At 40.8% G+C, this 25,530-nt stretch overlaps 1 protein-coding gene across 3 annotated transcripts in view; it reads right to left on the bottom strand.

Annotated features, from left to right (window-relative positions):
* The window catches only part of CPM (carboxypeptidase M), a 32,363-nt gene that overhangs the window by 2,248 nt on the left and 4,585 nt on the right, over nucleotides 1–25,530 (bottom strand). For 2 of the 3 annotated variants that reach the window (XM_074869371.1, XM_074869372.1), the window contains 4 exons: nucleotides 3,301–3,473; nucleotides 1,641–1,825; nucleotides 1,223–1,393; nucleotides 228–380 (listed from right to left, as the gene is read on the bottom strand). In XM_074869371.1, the coding sequence (XP_074725472.1) occupies nucleotides 228–380; nucleotides 1,223–1,393; nucleotides 1,641–1,825; nucleotides 3,301–3,473 (682 nt within the window). Of the gene's footprint in view, nucleotides 1–227; nucleotides 381–1,222; nucleotides 1,394–1,640; nucleotides 1,826–3,300; nucleotides 3,474–11,491; nucleotides 11,590–25,530 lie in introns of all 3 variants that reach the window. The other variant, XM_074869370.1, reaches the window with a different exon arrangement.

The raw sequence follows: 25,530 nt of genomic DNA on the forward strand, positions 1-25,530 counted from the left end.
CCCCCAAGGTTGCTCAGGAAAGCGGAGTCTCTGAGGGGGGTACAGGGCTCTCCTCCTGTACCCATCCCGAGCCTTGCAGCACTTGCTGTTCAGAAGAGATAGCTCCCAAGTTCCCGCCAGAGCTGCTCCCCTGTGAGCTCTGACACTGACCCAGGCTCCTGAAGAGTTCCGACCTTGCCCACCGGCCTGGCCTCAGTTTTAGCTCCCTTCCCCGCTCGCATACCCACCTAGATGTACTTGTTTTATGTATTCAATCAGAGCAGCTTTGTTGTCTCTCCAGAACTTTTCCAGCTGGTCTGCTGGAGGATATTTACAGCATGACAGCTCCAATGTAATTTCAAAACATTGTCCCCAAACGTAGTTGTAATCTTGCATTCCACCTTAAAAGTGAAATAGAACAAACAGCATTCAGTTGCAAAGAAGCACTCAGTTCAAGCTAGAAGAAAAACAGGAGAGTTAAAATGTTGGTACTTGCATCACACCTGTAAGAAAACTAACTCAGATAAATTATTCCTCAATGCCACACCTGTATTTACTGCCTCCTGCGGAAAACCAACTTAATTACTCTAGTTACATGTAGAGTGTTGTTTTCTAAAGCACAGTGGCATTTCGGGAATGATGACTATTATGGCTGAAGAAGGGTGGGTCTTTGACTTAAATTAAATCAAGCACTCCCAACTAAATAGGGGCAGATAAATTCACAGGCTGGCACAGAGTTTGCCACTGCCAAAGCCATCCTAAGAGCCTTTTAAGAATTTGAATTCAGACTGTGGAAGCAACACGCAGTGTGTCACAGTACGCAGGACCCATATTCTATTTGGCTACACAAACAGTAATGAAAACATTTATTTCAGTGATCAAATGTTAAAAAAATGGATGATACACAAACAGAAGATTGGTTTTCTTTCTGAAAGGACAAGACCTTGGTGCTACACCAGTGCGTGCATGTGTATGTAATCTATACAGCTATGCGGGCCTTAGGAAAGGGCACAGCAGCAGCCAGACAGCAGAGACCGTCTCATCCACTTGTGCAACTGCTGACTGGGGGAGCCTGCAAACACCCTGGTCCTGCTCAGAGAATCGGTGTAAATGCGTTGGCTTACTCCCCCCATCAGCTCGCTACTCTGGGCAACATCACAGCCCTTTCATCATCACAGATGGCAGGAGAAAGTAAGAACATAATACCTGAAGCAGCTGAAAAAACTACCACTGACGTTCTTACCTTCCAGCTGGTACCAAGAATAGCCGTTGGTAATGCCTTCCGGAAAGGTCTGTCTGCTGTCACACCCCATCCCTTTGTACATGCTGGCATGGTTGAAAGAATAGGTTTTTGCCAGATGAATAAAGACATCATCATCTGGAGACCTGCTATAGCCTTTCAAAGAGCCGGTAACTGCAGAATAAAGATAGCCATCACGTTAACTCTCACTGCTGGTGTAACATACAGTGCTGACCTATGTACAGGTTAAACTTCTCCCAAATAGCCATGTCAGGCAGTGAATTTTGATGGGGTATATCAGAGTCTGTCCATCCCAGCTCAAAAGCTGGAAAAACCTTGCAGAAATCCTTATAAATTTTGCTTTGATTCAGCTAATGTTCCTAAACCAAATCAGCTGTGGAGGAGTTTGTTACGAGCTTACCTGAGTTACCATTATCAAAGGTGTAACTGGCAACCAGGGCACCCCCATGCAAGTTTGCTGAAAGAACAAATGTTTCATTTTTTATCCAGTTCATTACTGCTTGAGTCTCTGGCTGAATGCTAGCGTTGTTATTTTCAAAGGCATCAGGAAAATTTCTGTTCAGATCTTCTCCGTTCTTATTGTACCTTAGAAAGAGAGAAGACATTCCCATTACTGTTTTGCCTAAAGACACTTCCACATCCCCAGTCTCCCCATACTTAAGATCCGTGGCACACTATTGTCTTCAGGAAACAGGCAAGATGACCACTGCAAATCTTCTCAAGCATTAAGAAGACAGACTTTAGTTTCCTTTCTGACAGCACTGGAATTTTCATAGGACAAAATAAAACAATTCTTCTATTGTATTTCAGGTGGAAACAGTGATAATATTTAACACACATACAGCATGCACACACCTACACATATGTGAATTAGAAAAACCTAAGCCAGATAATGAGGATGTTATCCTGTGTGTGTTTTTCCCACTTGTACAGAAGACCAAGGTAACACTGGATGGCTGTGTCCCTTGCACTGCTGTCTACACTCTGGGTGTAGAGCAAAAAATCTGCCTCAAAACACAGAATGTATTCTCTTCTCCCTGTACCTGCAGGTCCAGGCTGTGCAAATGTTTTCTTCCTTTTTCACTCTGACAGGTCAGTACAAGAGTAGAGAGGGTATTTAGGTCAGTTGTATTAATTTTTAAACTGAGTTAGTTAAACTTTATTTATTTGACAGTGAGAGAATAAAAAATACCACTCTCTGTAAAAGTCCTGCTGAGGAATAGATTTCTTTCCTAATAAAAAGGAGCACCTACACTGGTCACCTGCAGAACTAAACTACCTAAACTACCTTTTCACTTGCTTCTGATGTTGCCACGGCCAGTGATCCAAGAGAACTTCTAGCTCATGAGTTTGTTTTTTCTGCCCATTCCAACTTTATCCCTTTGGCACTTCTTCCCATTCTCTCACTCTATGCTCTTCTTCCCTCTTCTAGCTTGTTAAATTTCTCATCCCCTTTTTGGTCTCTGCAATAGCTATGTTAAAGAATGCAGAAGTAGCACAGGATGCAATGCTAGGTTGTCTTCTGCATAGGTTTTTTTCCTAGCACTACTATTAGTACAGCACCTGTTATAGCTATCTGCTTACGTAACTCCTCCCTCTTACTAGATCTTCATTCAACATGATCTTTAAGCACACTTCTAGAAGTCCATTCAACAAGCTTAGACACACCTTTTCCTCATTAAGAAGGGTTACAGGGTTCTCCAATTGAAATAGATCCCCGTGGGTGGAGTTTTCCTTCTTTTTTTGTAGTACCCTAAAGGTCTAAATAGGTAATTGTGCTTCTATTTGCAATCTGGGTCTCCTGCCTAAAAGGTTAGGTCATTACACCATTCTGACCAATTTTCTCTAGCCGCACCACGTATAAACACCAGTCTGACTCAGTCTTCCAAAAACTCTATGCCGTAACAGTGCGTCTTCAGAACAGCACAGGCCAAAATTAGCCCTAACACATCCTCGAGGCTATCCTCTCCACCAAGTATGATTCAGTCTCTTGGCTATCTCTGATTATTACTCCCCACCCATTTCCTTTACCTACTCCCACCCTCCTAAGCCACCCTTACCTTCCTCGTGTGTAATAACAATCAGGCACTTTTGTAGCTTCAAATCCATCAGGATTCATTGTTGGCATGATATGAATCCGGGTATTATTGAGTAACCGGGTAATAACAGGGTCACGTCTATAGCTGGTCACCAGGAAGTCTATCAAATGGAGCAGGATTTCTCTCCCAACAGTCTGCATAAAGAAGCATAGATTTTATTTTAAGTTTTCTATGGAAGAATAATAATAATAATAAAAAAAAAGACCCAGCACCTTGCATTTACAGGTTTTTCTTACTGAATTACACAGACATACAAGACACAAGGCATACAAAAACATTCTGGTTAACACTGTTTTATTTTACACTCTCTCCTAAATATATTTAAAGTAATTTAATAGATGGAATGAGTCATTGGAAAGTTTTCACAAGGGTTTTAAACCCAGATCAACCAGAGTTTTTTCTGTAATGGGAAACTGACTGTGTCAGCTGCACTGCTTAAATCCTGTATGGATAAGGCACAGCTTTATCAAAAACTAAAACTGCGTAGGCTGCCTGTTAAAGATCACGTGGGCTTGGAAACGCACCACTGCATTATCTCAGCTGCACCGCGGAGTCAGCTCTGCGCTGATGCCCGAGGGACCCAGGGCCCTGCACACAAGCGTCAGTGCTGTGCATCACCATGTGGCAGTGATGGCTCAGAAGAAACCTTCCATGATTTCCAGGGTGCTACAGAGCAGGTTTTGTTGTTCCTCTTTTACAGAAAGTCAACTTTAATACAGGATCAAGAGAGGCCCCGCAGACACACACACACACATATATATATATACACACATATATATATATATATGTATATATATAAACTGTGTTACATTGCTTTATTTTAATGCCACGAACACAGGCATTGGGGAAACCAAACAGGTATATGTAAATCCTTAGAAAAAGAGATGGAAGGACATTTCGATGCAGACTTTGCATCAAGGAAAGGCAGTGGCAGAGAAAAAGCTAAATATATATTTTTGTTTGTATAGGTTGAGAAAGCTGGCAGGACATCTCCCTTTAGCCTACTCTACCAGATTTCAGGCAAAATAGTGGCAGGTTCCAGCTTCAGTGAGTTTCTACCCCAGAAACCACCATATAGCATTCACTGAACCATACTTTCCAGGAGCACTTTCTATAGCATGGCAACCCATGCCTCAAGAGCACTGTAGGGTTCCTAAGCCCTGGCTGAGATGGGAACAAATCAAGACTTGCAACTAGATGTGCTCTGGAGATAATTTATCTTTATCTACAAGAACAAAGCCTGGTAAATCACTGCAGGCTCTAATTCAGAGCTACAGCATCTCAGTATCTTTTAGAATGAGTCTTGCACCACTGAAGTGGAAATATTACAGAGAATTTTTTTTTTCCTAAAGTGAGGAACATGGAGTGGCATTACTGGATGAACCTGGTGTCACAGATAAATATGTCTTTGCTTTCAGACTGGTACAGACTAAGGTAAAAGGTAGGTGAAATCAGGCAGAGGAAAAGGAATATTTATCCACAGCTATTTGCTGCACTAATATCTTGTTGAATTTTCACACTGGTGCATTTTAAGTGGCAAATCCTGCTCTGGGTGTTAAGGTAAACAGGAACACAGACACTGCTCTGCCTGCAGGAGCTGAGTTAGTACACCATGGGGCAAGGAGGACTGGGCCTAACTGCTATTCAGACTGGGAGCAACCCACATCTTGCCAGTGAGCTGGCAATTGCTGTTTATTGCAGGAGAAACAAACAAACAATGTAGTGCTAAACATGATCCCACTAAGCTGCGGATCACACCGTTTTAAGTGTCATAGTTGAAGGCAGCCACAGAGTCTCTGAGTTGGTACTCAAGCAATTTTGCCATGCTGTTTGTAGAAGGAAAAGGAAGGATCTCTTCCCACCCTGCCCCCCAGCAGATTTGTTCCCAAATTCTCTAACCCTTGCCTGTCAGCTCCTGCTGGTCTCCTGCAAGCCACCATCCAGTAATCTGGGGAAGCCACGTAAGCAGTTCTTTTTCTAGACAGTACAGCAAATGGGCTTTACGGCTGGGGGCGGGGGCGAGGGGAGGTACCTAATTTCCTCCTTTTCCAGTAGCTTTTGTAACAGCACCTGAGTACATGAAATCAGACTGCTCTGCAGGTTTGATAAACTTGCTCTGTGAAATTTAAGAAGGGATGCAATAGAACCTGTCTTGTACAGGCAGCTCAGTTCCAGCTCTGGGTGATAGACATCTTGGGAAGCACAGGGAGAGGGGGAAGAAAGGAGGAGAGAAAAGTCAGCCAAATCATGGCCCTGGGCATAAGAGATAAGGCTAGCAGACTCAGAAGCAGCAAGAACAGCCCTACCACAGAGATAGCTAAGCTACAGACAAGACTGGACTGCTCTCTGAAGAAACTGGGAAAGCGCCTCTGCTCCTACCATACTTCTCTTCAGTGCCTGACAAAAAAGAAAAGAAAGGGTAGGAAGGAGGAAAAGATGAAGAAAGTCAACATGAAGAAAAAGGACAATGTTTATAAAGAATGGAAGATAACAAGTTTTTCATAGATGACACTATTTGCACTTAAACCCAGACTTACTTACATATACAGTATTTTAAAAAATAACCCTATTTTATAGGAATCCTTGTATAGCTCTTGTACCCGAGTACTTAGTACATTAAACAATTCAGCTGATCTCTATCCCAGAGTGTTGGTACTTTGATCATTCCCCAGTGGAAGAAGAGTATATTTATTACCACTGTGTTTTGGTGGGGTGACAGAGGGGTGGGTTTTAGTCCAGACTACCCTGCATTTCTTGAAAAAGCACATCTGGAGGTGTTTGAGGGGAGGGAAAGGGAAAGTTTTTGTTTCTGGGAAAGTATATAGCTCAAGTTTTGACCAAGCCCTTGGAAGGCATCTGCTGCCCAGCCAAGCTTTACCCTGTTACTAGAGAGGTCAGCTGTACCTGGGGAAAAAAGTTACGAGACACTTGTTTTTACTATGGAACTTCAAATAAATGATCTAGACACAGTGGAGGGAAGCTGCTCACAGCAATGTCAAGGACAGACACCTTAACCTGCCTCTAGTCCAATATGAAGACGAGACAGCCGGAGACAGCCTTTATGTGCTCTGGGACTTGAAGAATACATGATGTATTTGGTTTTAATTGCAGTAGCCCAAGGGCGATGCCCAGGTGCATTGTTTTGCTGTAGCTCGGATGAGGGGGGACACAAAGGCAGAGGAAAACCCTTTCTCCCACCTCTGGGAATACAGTTAGACATTAAGTTTCTCTGTGCACTTTCAGCTGTCAAGTTTCCTTGTGTGCCCAAAAGGGAGAGAGTCAGCAGGAAAGGCTTTCGGTGATCCTCGGGGGAAGTCCTCAGTGAAGAAGCATACATGTGTCAGGGCATGGATCAACGCCGCAGAAAAGGGTGTGACTGCTGCTTCTGTAGACATACCCTGTAAACTTGCTGACTATTGCTTCTGGCATGGTTGGGTCAGCACCCTGCTCAGCTGCTGAAGAGCTTACTCAAGAAGCCCCAGCAACAGCCAGGTAAAAGATTAAGGTCAGCTCCTATTGCACCTGCACTGTAACGCTTTACTGCAGCACCCCTGTTTTTAAAACATTTTTGTTACCACATGATAAAGACCTAATACCAGGGGACTATGGGTGGATAGACTCTACCCATTTTTATGATTAAAATTCTTTCCTTAAACGTGGCCTGGTTTTTAAGTTGAACTATGTTGAAAGAAAGATCCAAACCATCAGGTAGGGCCTGTTTCAGAGCAGCACAGTCTTGCCAGTCTCCTTGCTCCAGCCCTGACTGCTCTACAGACCTAGCGCAGCATACCAGGCACAACCCCGCCCAAGGAAGCAGGGTTACAGCAGAGAAACCGATAGTCCATCCTGGTTTACCACTTCAATGCCACACTTAGGAGACGTTTGTTCTGAACACTTGCACAGCGCTAATTATTATGCATGGCTGTGACACACCCCACTGTGTTTGTCCTTCTTTACTGAAATACACCAGTGTTAAAGTGACTGTTTGTGCACATACCCATTTATTTCTATAGCAGCAATCACTACAGAAATATAAGAGCTACCCCATGTATGACAGGGAATCGCAGTTCTTTAGTTTATCACTGAAGGAAATGATAACATAAAGCCTGCATTTGAACTAGTAACTGGCATAAGGTGTTACCCCTTGGACAAATTTCACAGGCTTCAGGCTTCTCAGCACAGGGTTCACCTGGCTGAGAAATGGATCACTTTTTACTCCCCCTCTTCTGAGTGGAAAAAGAAAGATAAGTAAAAAGGTAAACAGGGCAAGGCAGCAAGCCTACCTGTGTTGAAAGAGATCTCAGCAGCATCCAGCTTTTTTTTTTTTTTCTTTTTTCTTTTTTTTTTTTTTAGGTCTGTTAGCAAATGGATTTGATTGCTTTGAATTTTGAAATCTCTGGTGCTTCTGACCTTCTTTACATCACATCAGCTGATACTGAAGCCAGGTGGAAAACAGTTCACTATACAAGACTTTTTTTTTTTTTAAATCCTCTTTTCTCGAGCATGTATTTGTTTCCCTGCCACACCACTTCTGCACTATATTGCACAGTAAGAACAACATAGGAATATGTGCTGAAAATTCCTTACAGCAGATTGTGTAGTATGTAGACACAACTTTGTCCAACCTGGTGATTAAAAACCCCACTTTTTTTTCCGTGACATTTTGATAGTGTAAATGCAGCTTCCATTCGTTTTCTGAGAGTGAGAAATTCTACACAAGGCTCGTTAAGTTTGTTGTTTGTTTTTTTAAGACCAAATTATATTGAGATCATAAATAAACCTACCCCAGTCCTCAGTCACCCAAGCCTAATAAATCACTGTATCTGAGGAAACCCTTCTGTGGATATGACTGTCTATGATGACATGGAAAATAGGATCTAGTTGCATTAACTTAAATCACAAGATAAGCCAGCAAGATAAACACATCCTTTCATGTAGGCTAGCTTAGGCCTATCAGTACAGGCTCAGCTTCACATAATGGAAGAGGCAAAATACTATGACACTAAGAAAGTGATCAGAAGTGGATGATTTAGGAGAAAAGGGTTGGTATCAGCATTACTATCCTGGGAAAGAGTTTATCTTGTGATGGCCCAGTTACACTGTAGCTGCAGAAAGTTAAGGAAGCCATAAACTTAATACATTAAAAGGAACAAACAGAAATGCACAGGTAGTTTACACTTTGTTCAGACATGTTTTTCCTTAAAGGGTTTTCCTGCTGTCAGATACATGGTTTAGGAACAGCCTTCTGACTAGATGCTATGGTTCAGTTGTGTAGACTGGACTCAAGTCACTGGTACAGCTGATCAAAAGGTGATAGTTCTGCTCCCATTTATGACTTACGAGTGTTTGGGGGTTCGGTTGTGGTCAGTGTTAAGTGGAATGAGTTCTTCCCCGGAGAGGAACATGTGAGCGTACACACTGAGGAAGAGATCTTTCAAGTAAGAGTACAAGCCTGGGACAAGAGAGACTGCTGCCTAATTCAGAACCACAGCTGCCCCAGAAGAGCAGGCAACTCATCTCTCAGTGAAGACTTTATTAACATTTCACAGGCTTATGCATTTTGTGCAGTCCATTAGTGCCATTTTGATTAAAGTCTCACATAGCTGCAAGCGATAACTACTTCCAATTATTAGTTTTAATCTGGCTTGGGTTAAACAAAGAGTACTGTTAAAAATGGTGTCCAACTTCATATAGGCACACAAAGAATGGGACAAGTCTTTTGTGGCATCTCTGGGGATCTGGGGCAAAAGTTCACTCTATTTGGCAATGGTGATCACAACCTTGGCTGGTCATGTCTTACAATACTAAGAAAAATTAACGTACTTAAATCCCTCCAGTTCTGAAAAAAGTACTCTCTTCCTAGTATTGTGTACTCACATTATTTTATTAGAACTTCCCCACTGGGCAGCTCTCCAAATAACCCAGGTTTTCTTTCAGCGGCATGTGTGAACAGCCTGCACACATGCAATTCAGGCTCCCCCCCAACTTTTAGGTTTCAGGAGCAGCCAGCCAGCTGAGTCAAAAAAGGAAAGTGTCATTTGTGTGATCATGACAAGTTAGAAGGGCAGCATCACCAAACAACACTTGAGAACAGAACTTTTCTCACTTTGTAACACTTACGGAAAGCATCACTGAAGCACAAGAGACATAACTAGATCAATGAAGCCATAATACCGCAGTTTTACGTCACCAAAGACTGGAGCACAAGTTGAAGCTTGTCATATACAGTTAGTGCAAAAATTATCTGCTTAATATATTATAGGTGTAGTTGAATCTTTCCCCAGTGATTAGCCCAGCAGAATCTCAGATTATGGGAAAAAAATATTCAAGTTCTCCAATGCTCCTCTATATGAGGAACTCATTTCCTGCCATCTGAAATACATTCATGGTCAGATAGGAAAAACAAACACCAACTGTGCATTATATCCATACACAAAAAAACATAAGGCAAAGTTCATCATGAGGGCCTGAAAAGGAAGAATAGATCTATTTCCAGAATCTTCCTTATGTGCATTCTTGGTCTAATGAACAGTCTAGAATGTAGTATGGCACTGAGTGCTGTACGGTACCTAGGCAGCTCAAGGATCAACCCTGTTCAAACTCAGACACAGTGCCAGATACTTTAAAAAAAAGTCTTGCCTCATTTCCTCACAAAGTCAATATAAAAGTTTAGATCCTAGGCAGTGATCCAGGTTGCCTGATCTCCAGCAATTCCCGACCCTGTGGATATGTGAACAATGCATGTCTCTCCACAGTCAAAGTTCCTTGTGCATTTCCAGGTGGGCAGCCGTAATGGCAGGAGTACTTCATTGTGGATGTTTCAATAGGAGTGGCCTTCTGCAGTCCAGCAATATTGGGTTTGAGAGTCAGGCCATTCTGGATGAGATTATATCCTGCCCTCCATCTCTTTCCCTCTGAAGCTGGGTCATCTGTAGCCGTAGGTTTGCAATTCCCTTCAGCAGTCTGTAGGGACTGTCATATGGAGCCTCAGCTCCAAGGCACCCTGGACTAGCCTGCTGACATACACCAGGAGTTTTAGGAGTTGCAAACCCCATCTTGGGCATCTAGTAACATGTGTACCCATTTGAAACCATGAATCAGCTTACTCCCACACAGGTTAACTCCAAAGCACTCAAGACTCCCAGCAGCACTTCGAGCACAGCCACTGTCAAACAAGGTGAAACTAGTCTAACTTGGGAAAAATTCTTGGCACATAACGTCACAAGTGTCTGTAGGTGTGTAAGTGCTCACACACAGTATCGGTAATAGCAATAGCTTGTGATATCTTATGCTTTACACAGGATACACTTCCTACTACATCTGTTTTTCTTCATTTTTGGAATTGACGGTCTAGCATATACATATAGATATACACGAATTTTGTCATTTCTGTTGTATTACTTACCCTTCACATTAAAGACTGCATAGAAATACATTGTGTAGTTTAAACTTATCCTGAACATGACTAATATAAGCAGATAAAGCTAAAAAATAAGGGAAATAGAAAGCAAGAAAAGATTATAGTGAAGAGTGAAACTTTGAGTCTTTCTGTTCCAGATTCATGTACTAAACCAGGAAGGTTCATAATCACCATTTTCTCCTTTATCGTTAATAAGTGGGCATTCCTTCCAGAGCAAGTTAATCCTGAAATTGCTTTTTGTTTTGTATTCACTGTGTTATCTCAGATGAATCTAGGGATTCCTAACTTAAAGTTCCCAAGAGAAATTTTCTTCCCAAAATAAATCATCTGGTGCTTCACAGCAATTATTATTCAATCTTATGATTTATTTGAAGAGTTCTATCTTCATGCCTAGGTAATAATAATGTACAAGCAAACTATTGCATCTGACTCATTGCTGGGAAAGTTAAAGTCTCTGGGTTTATTCACGTGGAGAAGACAAAGCTCTCTACTTAAGAGAGGTCTTCGGTGTGGGATTGTAGGATTCTTCACAGTGATATAAGGTTGCCTAAAGCCCTTCCATTAAAACAAGAGAACTTTATTCTTGAAATGCCTCAAGAAATACACACATACTATGTCCTCTTTGAGGTATGAGATACCTCAATAATAAGTAGCACACGCCTGAGAGAAGTTCAGTCTAAACCCCTGGTAAGTGTATTTGATATAAATGACAGTGCAAAAGTTGAAACGTACCTCATCCCCATGCATATTAGCAACATACTTGAACTCTGGAATGCCAATCTTATGATGGGTTGGAAACCTTCCCAGAACAAGAACCCACAGGTCTCTACCTTTAAGAGGGGAAGGGGAAAAGACATTTTTTTAAACAAGTATAAAATCATACAAACCTTAGAGAAAAAAAAAAACAAACTAAAGTTGGTCATTAAGACCACCGTACAAATTCTCATTTCATTGCTGCCCAGTCAGTCCTATATATAGCACATCAAAGTAGACTGTGGGGTTTTTATTCTACGAGTACTTGCTATATTAGACGAATAAACATGTTTTGCCTTCTGACCATAAGTCTGTAGTGAACCTTGCAATTTCAAAAGCATTTAACCAGTGCTAGAAAAGAGTTTGGGGTTTTTTTTTGTAATAAACATTTTTCAAATCAAGTTTAGCAAGCAAGATCTTGTCAAGCAAAGTCACCGAGCAGCTAAAGAGTATTTAAAATAAGACAGTCTTCCTCCCAACATATTAAATCATAAGGGTTTTCTGAAGTACATACAGAGCTTTTTCACAAAGAGCATATTTTTTGTATTAAAGACAACACAGAAAAGCTAAACACATTCATGATTTACTGCTCAGAAAACAGGAGATACCAGGCAGAGCTGTATCAGAGACAAAAAAATCAGCAGGGAAAGAATTAATAGCCACAGAAAGAGTATTAGTTAGGACCACTGATGCTGCATAGGAAGCTGAACTTTAAGTAACAAAACCAAATAAATATGCATACATTTTGGAAGTCCTCATTTAAGGGGGGGTATTTTTATTATTATTTTTAGGGATATTGTGGCATTTCATACCTCATCTGCAAAACTATGCTTCCCACTAGCCTGCTCAATGAGGTGGAAAGCTCTAGTTTCAGTAGATGGCAGCAATGAAACTCGATGAGATCCTTGATAACAGCAGTCAGAGCCTATAGATTGCTAATGCCCAGACCCTTGTATCCATGCTACCTGTCCCCAGCTCTCACAAAGGGCTTTCCTGGGACTCATGAGCTGTTTCAGGAGTCCAGCTGTCATTATTACTTACAAGAAAGACGAATGTAGGTGCTGCTTGTACCGGGTCTGGCTGAGCCAGAATATCCAGTACTATAAAAAGCATTATTTCCTAAATCTTTACTACAGATTTGATGATCCACAAACAACCTCTGGAGCATAACAGTTTCCCAGAGTTGGAAGCCATGACCCTCATGGTATCACTGCAGTGAGCCAGTCACATAGCTAGAAAGGAAAACACTGCAAGACAGGTAAAACTGAGGAAAGAGTCTCAGGTTTGGAATCAAGAAGGAACAAGACAGCACTGAGAGGAGACAGATTCAACAAGGAGAGGTCTCAAGATCCTGTAGTTTTACACAGTCTCTCTAGAAGACATTGGTGTTCAACCGTTCTATCCACATGCTATGCATGAAGCTGTGAGATGCTGCTACTGACTCTTGCATTAAAGGGCAATGTGAGCAAGCAATCCATACTTTTAAAAATAAGTTCACTGTAAGTGCTTTGGTGAGGAAGGTAGTTATTCGGCTTTGTTGTATGCAGAGCTACTGTTTCATTAAAAAAAATAAAATAGTTTAGATTTCTGTAAGTCTAGACAAGCTACAGAGTGGAGAAACCAGAGATACTAGCTTTTGAGCACATCCTTCTTCAAAAAGGAAAGAAAGAGAATCACCCATCCCCACCACCCTAGCCCTTCTCTCTTACATAACCTCCAGAGGTCCTTTCCAATCTCAACCTGCCTGAAATTCTGTGAAAACAGATGATAAGTCTTACTGCAGTAGTATATGTTTGGAACTGAAAAAAATCCTAGTCAGGAAAAATCGTGTTACTTTTATTCATAGTCAAGTGTGGACAACCATCTCAATTTCCACCTCTGCAATGTGTCATCCTCTCCATGGTTGTATCCAGGGGCAACCTGCAATAGAGTATGAAGGATGTCCTTCCAGAGTGCTCCTATACCCTCTAAGCCATTCTGTCCAGCTCTCCTCTCTACTGGAAGGAAGTTTCAGACATCCCTCCTTAGTTCCCAACTTGTCAGTTGCCATATGGACTGCTGCACCAAGAGGAATGTACCTGCTTACAATTGTATTTGCAGCCTTTCTGCCACAGTCCAAACTTAAGATGACTACTGTGAACTCACAACGTGCAGCTTCCCTAGCTAGGGATTCATCAGACCAAGCTGCAGTGCCAAAAAGCACATCCCACATCTAAAAGACAGTGGTGAAATTATAAGATTAAGGTAGCAAAGGACCTATATTGGAGACCTGATGGTGTCCCAGCTCCCTCCTGGATGGAGGTGGATAGAGCTAAATTGTAAGAGACGCTCCTCTACAGAGGAGACATATGCCTTCTGTAAAGGCATATTTTTATAAAAAAATACATATTTTTATAAAAAAAATTAATTCATTCAGCCCTAGGACTGCTCATTATCACCATGAGTATCAAGCACACAGACAGGTCTTCAAAATGTCTCAGAGCCAACAGGTTCAGTGAATTACATGTAAAACGTCCTTTCAGATCAAGTGAATTAAGGGCTGATTAAAAGCATTAGCTTCCTCAAATCCTTGATGATTTCCTACACAAGCACAAAGCAGTGACCTAGAAGGCAGGTTTAATGTCCTGATCCTGCACTAAACTAGCCAATATATTTACTACATTTATATTACCTTTCTGTACATAATTATTATCTAATATATAAATATATCTAATATATGAATATATCTAATATATAAAATAACCAACCAATCAAGAAACCAAACAATACTGTAGTCCCTAGAACAAGAAGCATCTTATCTCACCAGACATTAAGATTAGTCCCTGGTTTTCGTGGAAAGGAAGCAGATCACAAGGGCTATTTCAAGGCCAACTACTAGCAATAACGACATCCACATCCATTGCACACAGACTTTTTGGAGCATCTTGTGAGCCAATGTAGTGCCATATTCTTTAGCCACTTCCCCATAGCAGCACTGGCACCAATGCAGTGCTATATATACTAAAGCACTAAGAGTCCAAGTACAGCTAAAACACTATAGTTATTCCAGTCATTTAAGACTTTCTACAAATAACATTGTATTCTGATTTCAAATTAAGAAAAATGAGATTTCCAGTGCCTTGCTATCAGCAGTGCTCATTCCTGCTGCTATCACTGTGATACTGCACTCATGGGAAACACAAGGAAGAGCTAAGTATAGACTAGCATTAAGTACCGATTTAAATTGGCCTTTCCAGCATTAGTATTTAGACTGTTTATAGTTTGTGTGAGGGCCATCTAAATGATAAACACTCCCATGAACTGAGACACCAATTATTTCCTGGCATTTCCAGCTTGTGAGAAGTATTAAACCTACCATTAACAATTAAAATAAATTCCTGGGTCTGCTCAGCCTGCAGTACTGGATACTGTACCTATGAGGGATGATGTAAGATTTCTTTCCATACAGCAGTAATTTACTGCATATAAAAAGATTCGGCATATAGATAAGTTTCCTTTAATCAGTAAAGCCTCGATAACTCTGTTTTTGTACCTGAAGTGAACAGCTGAGCTACCTCTTATGCTTTGAATCAACTGAATGTACATCAAAAAGCCATTTTTCACTGCCAAACCAGAACTGACTTCAACTAAATAGTGAACTGTATTTCAAGTAATCGGGACCACTGTGTGTTTCTAACTGTGTGTCCCGGGACAAGACTTGTACTGGAACAGAGCCAGGCCACATAGCTTCTAACAGAATTAACAGTCTTAAAAAAATTTTCTAGCATTGCTACAGTTCATGGCAGAGTATCAGTATTCTAAACAGATCTCTGAAAACAGGGAATTAAGATGGAGAATTGAATTTGATCTCCAGATCTAGTGGGAAAGAAACCAAATCATTTGTAGATGTTGCCATCTGGATTGCACTCCCTAGTTTGTTTTGTTCTGAAACTTATTCCTACTTTTCTTCACTTTGTTCTTTACAGCTTCATTTCTGAAAAAGAACTACTGCCACTTCAAAGAAAGTTATGGCTAGGAAATGAAGTGAAATGACTGGGCAACCCACCAGACCCACTGTCAGTACCACTCAAGCTAGACTACGGATTCCAAAGTTCGCATGGAGGTCCACTTTGACCCAGAACAAGCAATAGGCTGACTACAGTCGTCCTGGGCTGGCCATGTGTTGCACACTGACTTCATGGGTAGGAACTGCAGTAACGCTGATCCATATTGAGGCAGTCCCTACCTAGAAAGGCACAAGACAGAAATAAGAGGAAAACTGACTCTCATTAGAATGCAAGGTCTATGAACAATTTAATTATAGAAACAATCACAGAACCATAGAACAGCCCAGGTTGGAAGGGACCTCAGAAGATCATCTGGTCCAACTTTTCATGGGAAAGCAAGCCTAGGTGAGATTATCAAGCACCCTGTACAATTGTATCTTGAAAACCTCCAGTGATGGGGACTCTACCACATCCCTGGAGATGTTGTTCCAGTGAATGATTGTTCTCACTATAAAGAGTTTGTTTCTTATATTGAGATGAAACCTCTCCTGGTGCAACTTGTATCCATTGCCCCTTGTCTTTTTTCCACACTGCTCCTTGTGAAGAGAGAACCTCCATCCTCTTTGTAGCCACCCTTTAAGTATTGGAATCCCATGATGAGGTTCTACCCAGAGTATTCTCTTCTCCAGGGAGAAGAGCCTGAACTCCCTCAGTTGTTTCTCACAGGACAGGTTCTCCAGTCCTTCAAACATCTTTATGCCCCACCCTACCCCCCATGCCTTTGGACCCTCTCCAGTCTGTCTGCATCTTTCTTGAACTATGGGTACCAGAACCAGACACAGTACTTCAGATGAAGCCTGAGTGCACTGAATGGGATGATCACCTTTATCTCAGCTAGTAATGTCCCTGTGGATGCAGCCCAGGATCCAATTTGCCTTCATTGCTGCAGCGTCACACTGATGACTAAAGTTCAGCTCTATTTCCACCAGAACCCCCAGCTCCCTTTCCGCAAGGCTGCTCCCCAGCCACACAGATCCTAGCCTGTGCTGGGTTGTTTGGTTATTCCATCCCAGGTGCAGGACTCTGCATTTGTCTTTGTTAAACTTCACACTGTTCTTGCTAGCTCACTCTTCCAGCCTGTCCAGATCTCTCTAAGATGGCTCACCCTTCTGACTTGTCCACCTCACCACCCAGTTTGGTATCATCAGCAAACGTGGTGACAGTGCGTTCAATCCCATTGTCCAGATCATTTATGAAGATGTTGAACAGTGTAGAGTCCAGTATCGATCCCTGGGGGATCCTGCTTGTGACAGGCTGCCAGTCTGAGTGAAAAACATTGATGACCACCCTCTGAACACAGCCTGTTAGTCAGTTTCCTACTCATCTCACAGGCCACCTATCCAGTCTGCATCTTACCATTTTGTCCAGGAGAAGGCTGTGGGAAACACTGTCAAAACCAGTTTACTCTGGCTCCACATCTGACTCAATACCCATTTGAATAGTACAGCACTGAACACAGCTCATACAAAACTTGCTCTGACACTGGCTAGAAAATGGAGTTTTCAGATGTCTAAATCCAAGACTCAGATATGAATCTGCTTGGATCCATCTATGTTGCCTATAAAATGCATAAAGCTAGATTATAAATAAAGATATGGCATTATACCAAATCAAAAGTAATGACCTCAAAAAATATACTCTTGAGATTTGATACTAGCCACAATTTACTTCTTTGTATTTCATATCCTCTTCCTTAAAACTTACTCATTTTACTCTTACTTATCCCATGTTTGGCAACAAACTCTACAGGCCAAGTAGCATATTACAAGGGTGGTTTGCATATTACCCAGAAAGATGTGGCCCTAAGCTGTAGGTAAGGCCACACTAATAGTAAGAAAGGAAGATAGAGAAGTTAAATGAAAGCGCAAACAACTTAAAAGCGTTATCATTATTCTTCAGTTTGTTATTGACTACTGATATTTCAGCAATCCTGAAAACTCTCCCTATCAGAGCTTCATTCTATTGTGCTCCACCCAGACTTTTAAAATATGTTTCTGACCCCCAAAGCATACAACCAAAGCAGTGCAAAATAAGAAGGGGGACCAGACAGACAAGGTTTTATTCAATGATAAGGTAAGAGGGTAGTGGCTATGCCTTAGGCATAGCTTGTGTCAATCCTGCTCAATTCCAGCATAAGCAGAAGAGCTTCAGCCTAGATTCTATGATGAGAACACCAAGGAACAGTAGTGAAATAAACATACAGCTGTTTTTTATAACAGCTTCCACTGCAAGAGCAACCATTACATAATTATGGTTTGTCAGAAGAAAGAGAAACGATGCAAATAACTAGCATCTGCATTACTTATACAAAATATTGTGGGGAGACGGGATGGCATGAGAGAGTCACTCCTTGATACGTGCGTCTGTAGATAGACCACAATTCCCACATAATCTCTCATACGCTCTTTAATCCACTTTAACTATGCATACTAATATTCAAAACATTTCCCTAACTGCATTTGGCAACATATTCTGCAATGTCTTTGGGATACTCCATCCTTACTGGCTACCTGTAATAGTAGTGTAAATCTAGGTTAATTGTTACCATACAAGATACTAGGGCATCTTTACAGTTTTCTTTTCATTGCAGAACTATGTCAAGGTATCTTCCCAGCTGCATTTAACACCTATGTTCTAAGACCAAGTCAAACTATGCTTATTACTATATAAAGTTCCTTGTCTTGCAGGAAGAGAGAGATGAAGAAATCAATCCTGGCTTTATCAATTCTAACTTTTAAATCACATTCACAGTAAATCTGTTTGCATACTAACATAACCCATTTTTTGGCTTTTAAGTTTTCTGATGTGTACTTGTATTCCTTGCAATGCTCAGTTCTGTCAGTGTGTTAAGACAGGAGTACAACTGCCACCTATGTGCACACACATAGACAAGAAGATGGAAATACAAAGACATTAAATGCTTATGTAACTTAGTATTATACTTCCAAGCTTCAACAAGCAAAGTGTTAGTTTCTCCATAACAGTGGGGCAACACTGTCTTCTGGCAAAACACAACCACAGCTAATGAAGGACTTCAGAAGCAATTTCCTTTTGCTAAGCAAGCACCAGCAGCATCCTTGCCCTCTGGTACTCTGATTTGCCATCACCAATTCAAGCTTGAAAATCTAAAGCTATTTTGGAACTTGTCTTCTGCGAGGGGACTGTCCAACAGCACACACGGCTTGACTCAGATTCTAACAGAATTTGAGTAACCAACACATTTATACAACCATAAATGTTTAATCAGAATGACTGAGGTAGTAGCACTGCAGAAGTAGCCTTACAAACATGAATGAATATGTGAGTTTAATCTAGCCAGACTGTTGAATAAAGCACCCTCCAGATTATGGTAAGTAATATAAGCGTAGCCTTTGGGGATATAAATTTTGTAAGTTATCAGCCAAAAAAGGCAGCTGTGTGTTCACAACACAGATACTCTAAATGTCTAATTTATACTCAGAATAACCTACATACCTGAAGCTGGGATCAGATAGACATCTGTATGAACAGCTGTAGTACATCAGATTCTTTTGTGAGAGTTCATCCTCACTTTCAGTATACCATGTTCTCATGGTCCACTGAGACAGAAAGGATTATCTAAAGACTTGACCCAGATTAGCATTAGTAATGAACAAAGTTGGTCTCTCAAGAAGAGCTAGGACACTTTATTTAAAGTCTTCAAGGTATGTTGAAGGATTAAAAAGATACAGATCAATCATATATGTAAACCAGGCATATCTGGCAATGTTCAGTGTGGTGCATAAGTAAGGAGAACAAACCCAAAAGAGCCCAGGGTAACATTAGACTGCAGGTCTACCATGGCCACCTCCCCACCCTGCCCTGCCCCAAACTGATACCACTTCTTGGCGGGGGGGGGGGGGGTGCGGAGAGAAAAGGTTTTGCTACTTGTTTTGTTTCCCCGAGTATCCTGCCTGATGGAGAGACTGTAGAAGAGTTCATACTTAGCAAGAACTACTCTAACCACACTGTTCTTAATAAGCTATTGGAAGGAGTAAAAATCATTGACAAGAAAGCAAATGGTTGTTTGAGGATAACAGCAAGAGAGACTAATTGGTACAGTACCTGTGCAGCATTTTTAAATTTTATTTCAAAGTGTTAGGAGTATCCTGTGCTCTGTATTTCACTTGTCAACTTTAAGTGCTAATACAGACAGTCCCATCTCAGCCTGTTTGTGGTATTTCTTGAGATACAAAGTACCAGAATGTTTCAGCAACAGATGCACTACCACTGTCAGAGTTACTATGCAACCACAGGGTAAGAAGTCACAACTTGCCCATCAACTAATTAATGTCTCAATTTGTACTTTTGTGAACTAGCTGAAGACAATATGCCATACCATAGCTACATACAGTAAAGCTTTAATTAAGCAGCCCTGCAAATCAGCAGTACTGGTAGCTCCAAGGATCTACAGCCAGAGGTCCTAGGCAGAAGGGCCATCCAGAGGGATGCAAGGCGCACTACTTTTCTCCTTTTGTAGGACGTGAATAAAAAGCTACTAGAAACACTCTTCTAATAAAAAGCCTCATACCCTGAAGTGGGGTAGGAGGGATGTGTTACTGTGCTTTCCTCAAGTAAGAGGAGAATGCAGATCGACCATCTGGTTAAAACACAGGCATAGGGTGAGAGTTTTATTTCTTTTTAAGTAAGTCTGTGATTAAAATTTGCTTAAAAATTAACCACATTGTACTGAAAGGGCAATTTAACCCACGTCACTGATCATTAACATAAACATTCACGTGATTTTCCCTATTCCTAGGGAAATACAGGCCCTGTAGCACAACCCAAAGACCAGCACATGTAGGCTGCAACAGGCTAATAAAGAGACATAATGTGGTGGTAGAAGACCCTTAATTGAAGGCCATCTCTTGATTAATGGTTATGCTTTATTTTTTTCTTCATTGGAGAATCTTTCTCTTCTTCTGCTACTCTACAGCATCCAAGAAACACCGGTTTGAGGAACTGAATACCTACTTAGGATCAGTGTAAATCAACAGTGAGTTACATATAAAATAACTTGAAGTAAGAGTACGGGTTTAATTTGCCCCTTGCAATTAGCAGACCATAAATTAGAGTTAAATTATCAGTGTAGTTATGAGCTATACAAGGGATCACAAGCCATGTTTCAAGATCACACCTCTTACTTACATGCCTAAAGATGCAAGATGTAAGCCTAAAGATACAATACTCCAAAAAGCAGACTCCTACAAGAAGTGAGGGAAAAGAGTCCTGGTAATTTATCTGTCCATTGTGCGCAGTTTCGTATCCTGAGCTCTGTGTTTTTGTGCTTGGTTGGTTTTTTAAAAATATCTTCTACGTACTTACTTTTTCCAACACCAGCTACAGGATAAGGAGATAGACAAGAGTCAAAATGCACTCACCAGCTGCAATTGCTGATTCCATGTTACACAAACTCCCCAGCATTGCTAACTTCACTGGTGTGAATTACTATGCCCAGTTGTCAATTCTGTCTACTTCTAAACAAACATGGAAAGCTGCAAAGCCTTGCTGAGGGAAAACAGGATGGCTGCAGGCTTAAGACCTTTACTGCTCTGAAGGAAAGTTTGACAAATATTGCTGCAACTAGACAATTACAAAACAAGGGGTAGAGAGGAGTCAGGAGAGCAGAGATCCTTCCCACGACACTGGTCTTAAAAAATGCTGCTCACAGGAACAGAGGACTATTTCCAAACAGATCAGATCTTCCCATTTCAAAGTTACAACAAAGATTCCAGTACTAGATAACAGTTTTAATACGAGAAGTGTTTGATCTATGTTGCTAGGATAGGTTCCTTTCAATCAGTTGTTTGATTTTTGTTTTTTTAGGCTGGGACAGAAATCTCTGATATGGCATGTTTCACAGAAAAAAACCTTTCCACAAGATTTTCTGCAAGAACTGTATTTAAGTTTCATTTGCGCGTATATGCAAAAGAAAACTGCACAATACATACTCACATTTTCATTATTATTGTTAGGTGTAGGAGATAGCATAGAAGGCAAGACAGTGATGATTGACCAATTCACAGCAAGTGTAGAGAAGAGAAGATTTAAGAAAATGATTTTACTTTCCCTGCAAGAGAACAGGAACATGGTCAAAGTCACTGACTGCATCTCTAAGAGTGACGTCTTATCAATCTTTTAAACATCTGACACTGACCAAGCTATGTACTTTTTATAAATTACTTGTGTAAAAAGCATAGCTATACTGACAGGAAAGCAATGTTAAGTCATGCTATCAGGCAAAATCTTAGTACTTGGCTACCAGAAGACTGACTGCACACAAACTACCTGTGTCACATTACAGTGGTTACACTACTATTGCAGAAGGTAGAAGTGCTATGGCTTTTCTCCTATAAAGTAGACATACACAGTATTCACCTTTAAACTAATTGTGGTAACTAGAGGATGCAGTCAGATGAAATATGAAACTATGTTTCAACATTTGAAGAATTTTTAGCTTCAGTTAGGACAAATGGGACTTAGAAGTTAAAGCTAATGCAGTAACATCCAGTTCTACTTAAGCACATGGTTTAGAGCAAAGCTCAGTTGGAAGCCAAAGATTTTCAAAAATACAGTCTAATACTTCTTGGTTTTATGGCTTGGTTTGTTTGTTTGGGTTTGTTTTTTTTTTTTTTCCATGTTTAGCCTTGACTACATAAACCCTGAAGGAGCCAGTCCTCCTCCTCCTCCTCCTCTGTTATTTTTCCCTTCCCATCACAGTGACTCACATAATATGCTGCAAATAGTTTACAAGGCTGTTAAAATTAAGCCCATCCATGAACCCAAACACCCTTTCAATAATAAAATGAACATATAAACCTACCCAGAATCTTGTTAACATACATTTTATATGCCACAAGTATTGACAAAGACTAGACCAAAGATGGTTATGAAGAGACCAAAAAGAGTTAGTGGCACACAAAGGGGGGAAAAAAATTCAGAAGAGAAGCAGGCAAGAATGGGTAAAAGTTTAACTATCATGCCCATTTTTAAATGAAACTCTGGACTTGAGCCAAGTGACTTTAGTGTGCTTTACATGAGGCCCTCAGAGTGGAAAAATGTCTCATTCATTCTTGTTTCTAAAATTGAACACTGAAAATCTCATTGCTTGTATTATCTACACAAGCCATGCTTGCATGGTGAGCCTGTAATTCACAGTACTGAGGAAATTTGTGGGGTGGGAGATGAGGAGGGGGAAGGGGAGACATTATCAAGGATTGGAGACAGGAAAGAAAGCCATCTGCAGGAGTTATTCAAGAGGAACGAACAGAAGCCAATACCCTTCTACACAAACACACCTCATATCATGTAACCACAGGAAAAAAAATGCAATATTCTGTTCGAAGACATTTGATCACATTCTTTGTGGATTTTCCTCTAGACAATTGGTTTATTTTCAAGACAAAGAGTCTCATCACCTTTTTTTCTTCCTTCTTTTTAAATACACTGGTACTCGCATTTAGTTTGTACAAACATTTAATAACGGGTAACACTGAGAAGCTCACCTCAAAGTACACAGGGCTATGTATTGCCTTCTCATTCTATTTTTGTACAGTGCCAGGACCCCTGAAACTAACTTGATAAGAACAATTCCAGTAGAATATAAACATTTTATGGATACATTTCAGTTTTGTTTTCTCCAGCAGTAAAACTTGTTTTCTAGTACTTTAAACAAAGTAAAAACATCAGAATGTAAGCGTTTCTAATGTAAACTCAATAAAATTTTCAGTGCATTTTACTGTTGATGGGAGTAACCCAGGCTCCTTCCATACTGCATCACAAGAAATGTCTGAAAATAAGTTCCTATTTTTCCCCAGGTAGACATAATTTTTCAGCTACATACACAGACTATCAATATATAGACTAGACAAGTACAATACCTTGTCTTTTATTATTAAATATTTTCACTGGAGTGCAATGAACCTGAAATTAGCACTCCCCTGTTCAATAGCCTCCCGTAAACACCTTAAATGTACCAATCACACTGTATCAGAACAGTCAGGAGATTTAAACTGACCCCTGGCACATCTTGAGCACTCGTTCCACTGATGTTTGTACAAAATGATGGCAGGGACAGGTTAGTTGCCTAGGTTTGCCATTAACCCTATATCAGGCAAGCACACACTTCCTGCTGTGCTCCTGAATCCTAATACCTAATGAGCCCTTTTGCTGAAGTCACAGCTGCTTATCAGATGGAAACCTGAGCATGCGTCATTCCCTTCTGTTTCCCAAGGAGGGAAACCCATGAATGCAGGCAGGAAGGAGATATGATTTGCTCCAAGAGGGACCTTGTCTGAGCCACTGAGAAACCTGGCCTGCTGGGAGCCCTGCTTAGTACACCCTCCCTGTAGTACAGAGTATCCTCTATGCACACAGCTATGTGGAAGTCCTGCATGAACTTTGAAAACCAAACCAACCAAATACACACACCCCTGCATGCTTCAGCCTCTCTGTTTATAGAGCAGAAATAGCAGAATGCTAGTAAGTGAGATATTTTTTTTGGTAGACTAGTGAAAGCTAGCAAAGTGGTTAAGATTAATGGACTGAATGTGCCAGTTCAAAGGCAACAAAGAGAGCAACTGAATAGTAAGCAGCAGAATAAAATGATTAAACCACATAGTTCTCACCTAAAAATGCTTTCAGAACAGCTCCTTTGCAAGAGCTATTTCTGAAAATTTCTAATGAAACCACAATAAAATCTGGTCAGTTTCTTTTGTTTTGCTTTTTGTCTGTCCAATGGTAGAATCTGCCAAGGAGATGTTAATCTATTAAGTCAGCTTTGAAGCTCTTCACTAGGTAAATACAGAGGTACTTTAACCATACACCACTTTCTGCTCAGTGAGCAGGATCCAGCTTAAGGATGATGTTTACAACTGTTCCAATTTGACTGGAATTCTAAAAATGCAGACTGGGCTCCTGAAAAGCTAGATCTAAAACAAGATGTAATTGGCATGCTATCACTTTATCTGAAAAGAGTTTTAACGAGTGTGGATCGACTACAAAAGTCACTCAGATCTTTCAACCTCGCTTGTTTTTGTTCTCCTAATAAGGTCATCGGGGAATCCTCAATTCTGCTTCCCACCACTCTCATTTTCTTATCAAGGAAGAATAGCACAGTATCTTGAACAATGAAAAGCCACAGAACATACGCATACATCAAATATTTTCTTTTTGATAATGTACACTGTAAGATTTGCTTACTGAAGAGTCAGTCTGTTTTTCATGGGGGTGGCATTAGGCAGGACAGGTTAATACACTTACACCAGGTCCCATTCTCCAGCCTGACGCAGCTCTGCAGCCTCCTCTATTATTATAGAGTGCACATACTGTACTGAGGCTGGATATTGTGCGTATTAGAAAACAGAGCGCCTGCCAAAGATCTTTTACGAGCTTATTCAACAACACATCTGAAACAATATAAAAGAACCAAGATATTTTCTGGGCCATCACACATCTCTGTCTACCTGCTGGTAAGACTGTATCAGGTCTCTCACAAACATACAAATCACCTACAAATCCTGAGGGATTTGAGGTTACCTACTAAATTAGACCAAACAGATAACACTTAGTTTTATCAGCCAGTGGGCTACATCTTTTTAAGCTCCCTTATCCCCTCGTTTAAGGATAATAGTTCAGCAGATGATATGCATTATATATCATAGCTTCCAAATGTACAGACCTGGAGACTGAACAGGCCATTGCCAGTCTAGAACACATTCTTCCCTGTAATCTAGCAAAGGTGTTCCCAGTAATCAGGGCAGAGGGGCAGTGAATTTCCGTATGGTGATGTAAACCACTACAAAGCAGATCAGGCATCTTTTAGTTTGTTTTCCAGTGAGGCTCTTGGTACTGGTTCTGTTGTGTACATTGATGTTATGGTCTACATACATCAAATAAACACACTTTTGTAAGTCTTGCCTCAGATTTATCCATGACATCATAACTGACCACCTA

This window comes from Strix uralensis, chromosome 5, assembly GCF_047716275.1.
Source record: "Strix uralensis isolate ZFMK-TIS-50842 chromosome 5, bStrUra1, whole genome shotgun sequence".
Classification (NCBI taxonomy): Eukaryota; Metazoa; Chordata; class Aves; order Strigiformes; family Strigidae; genus Strix; species Strix uralensis.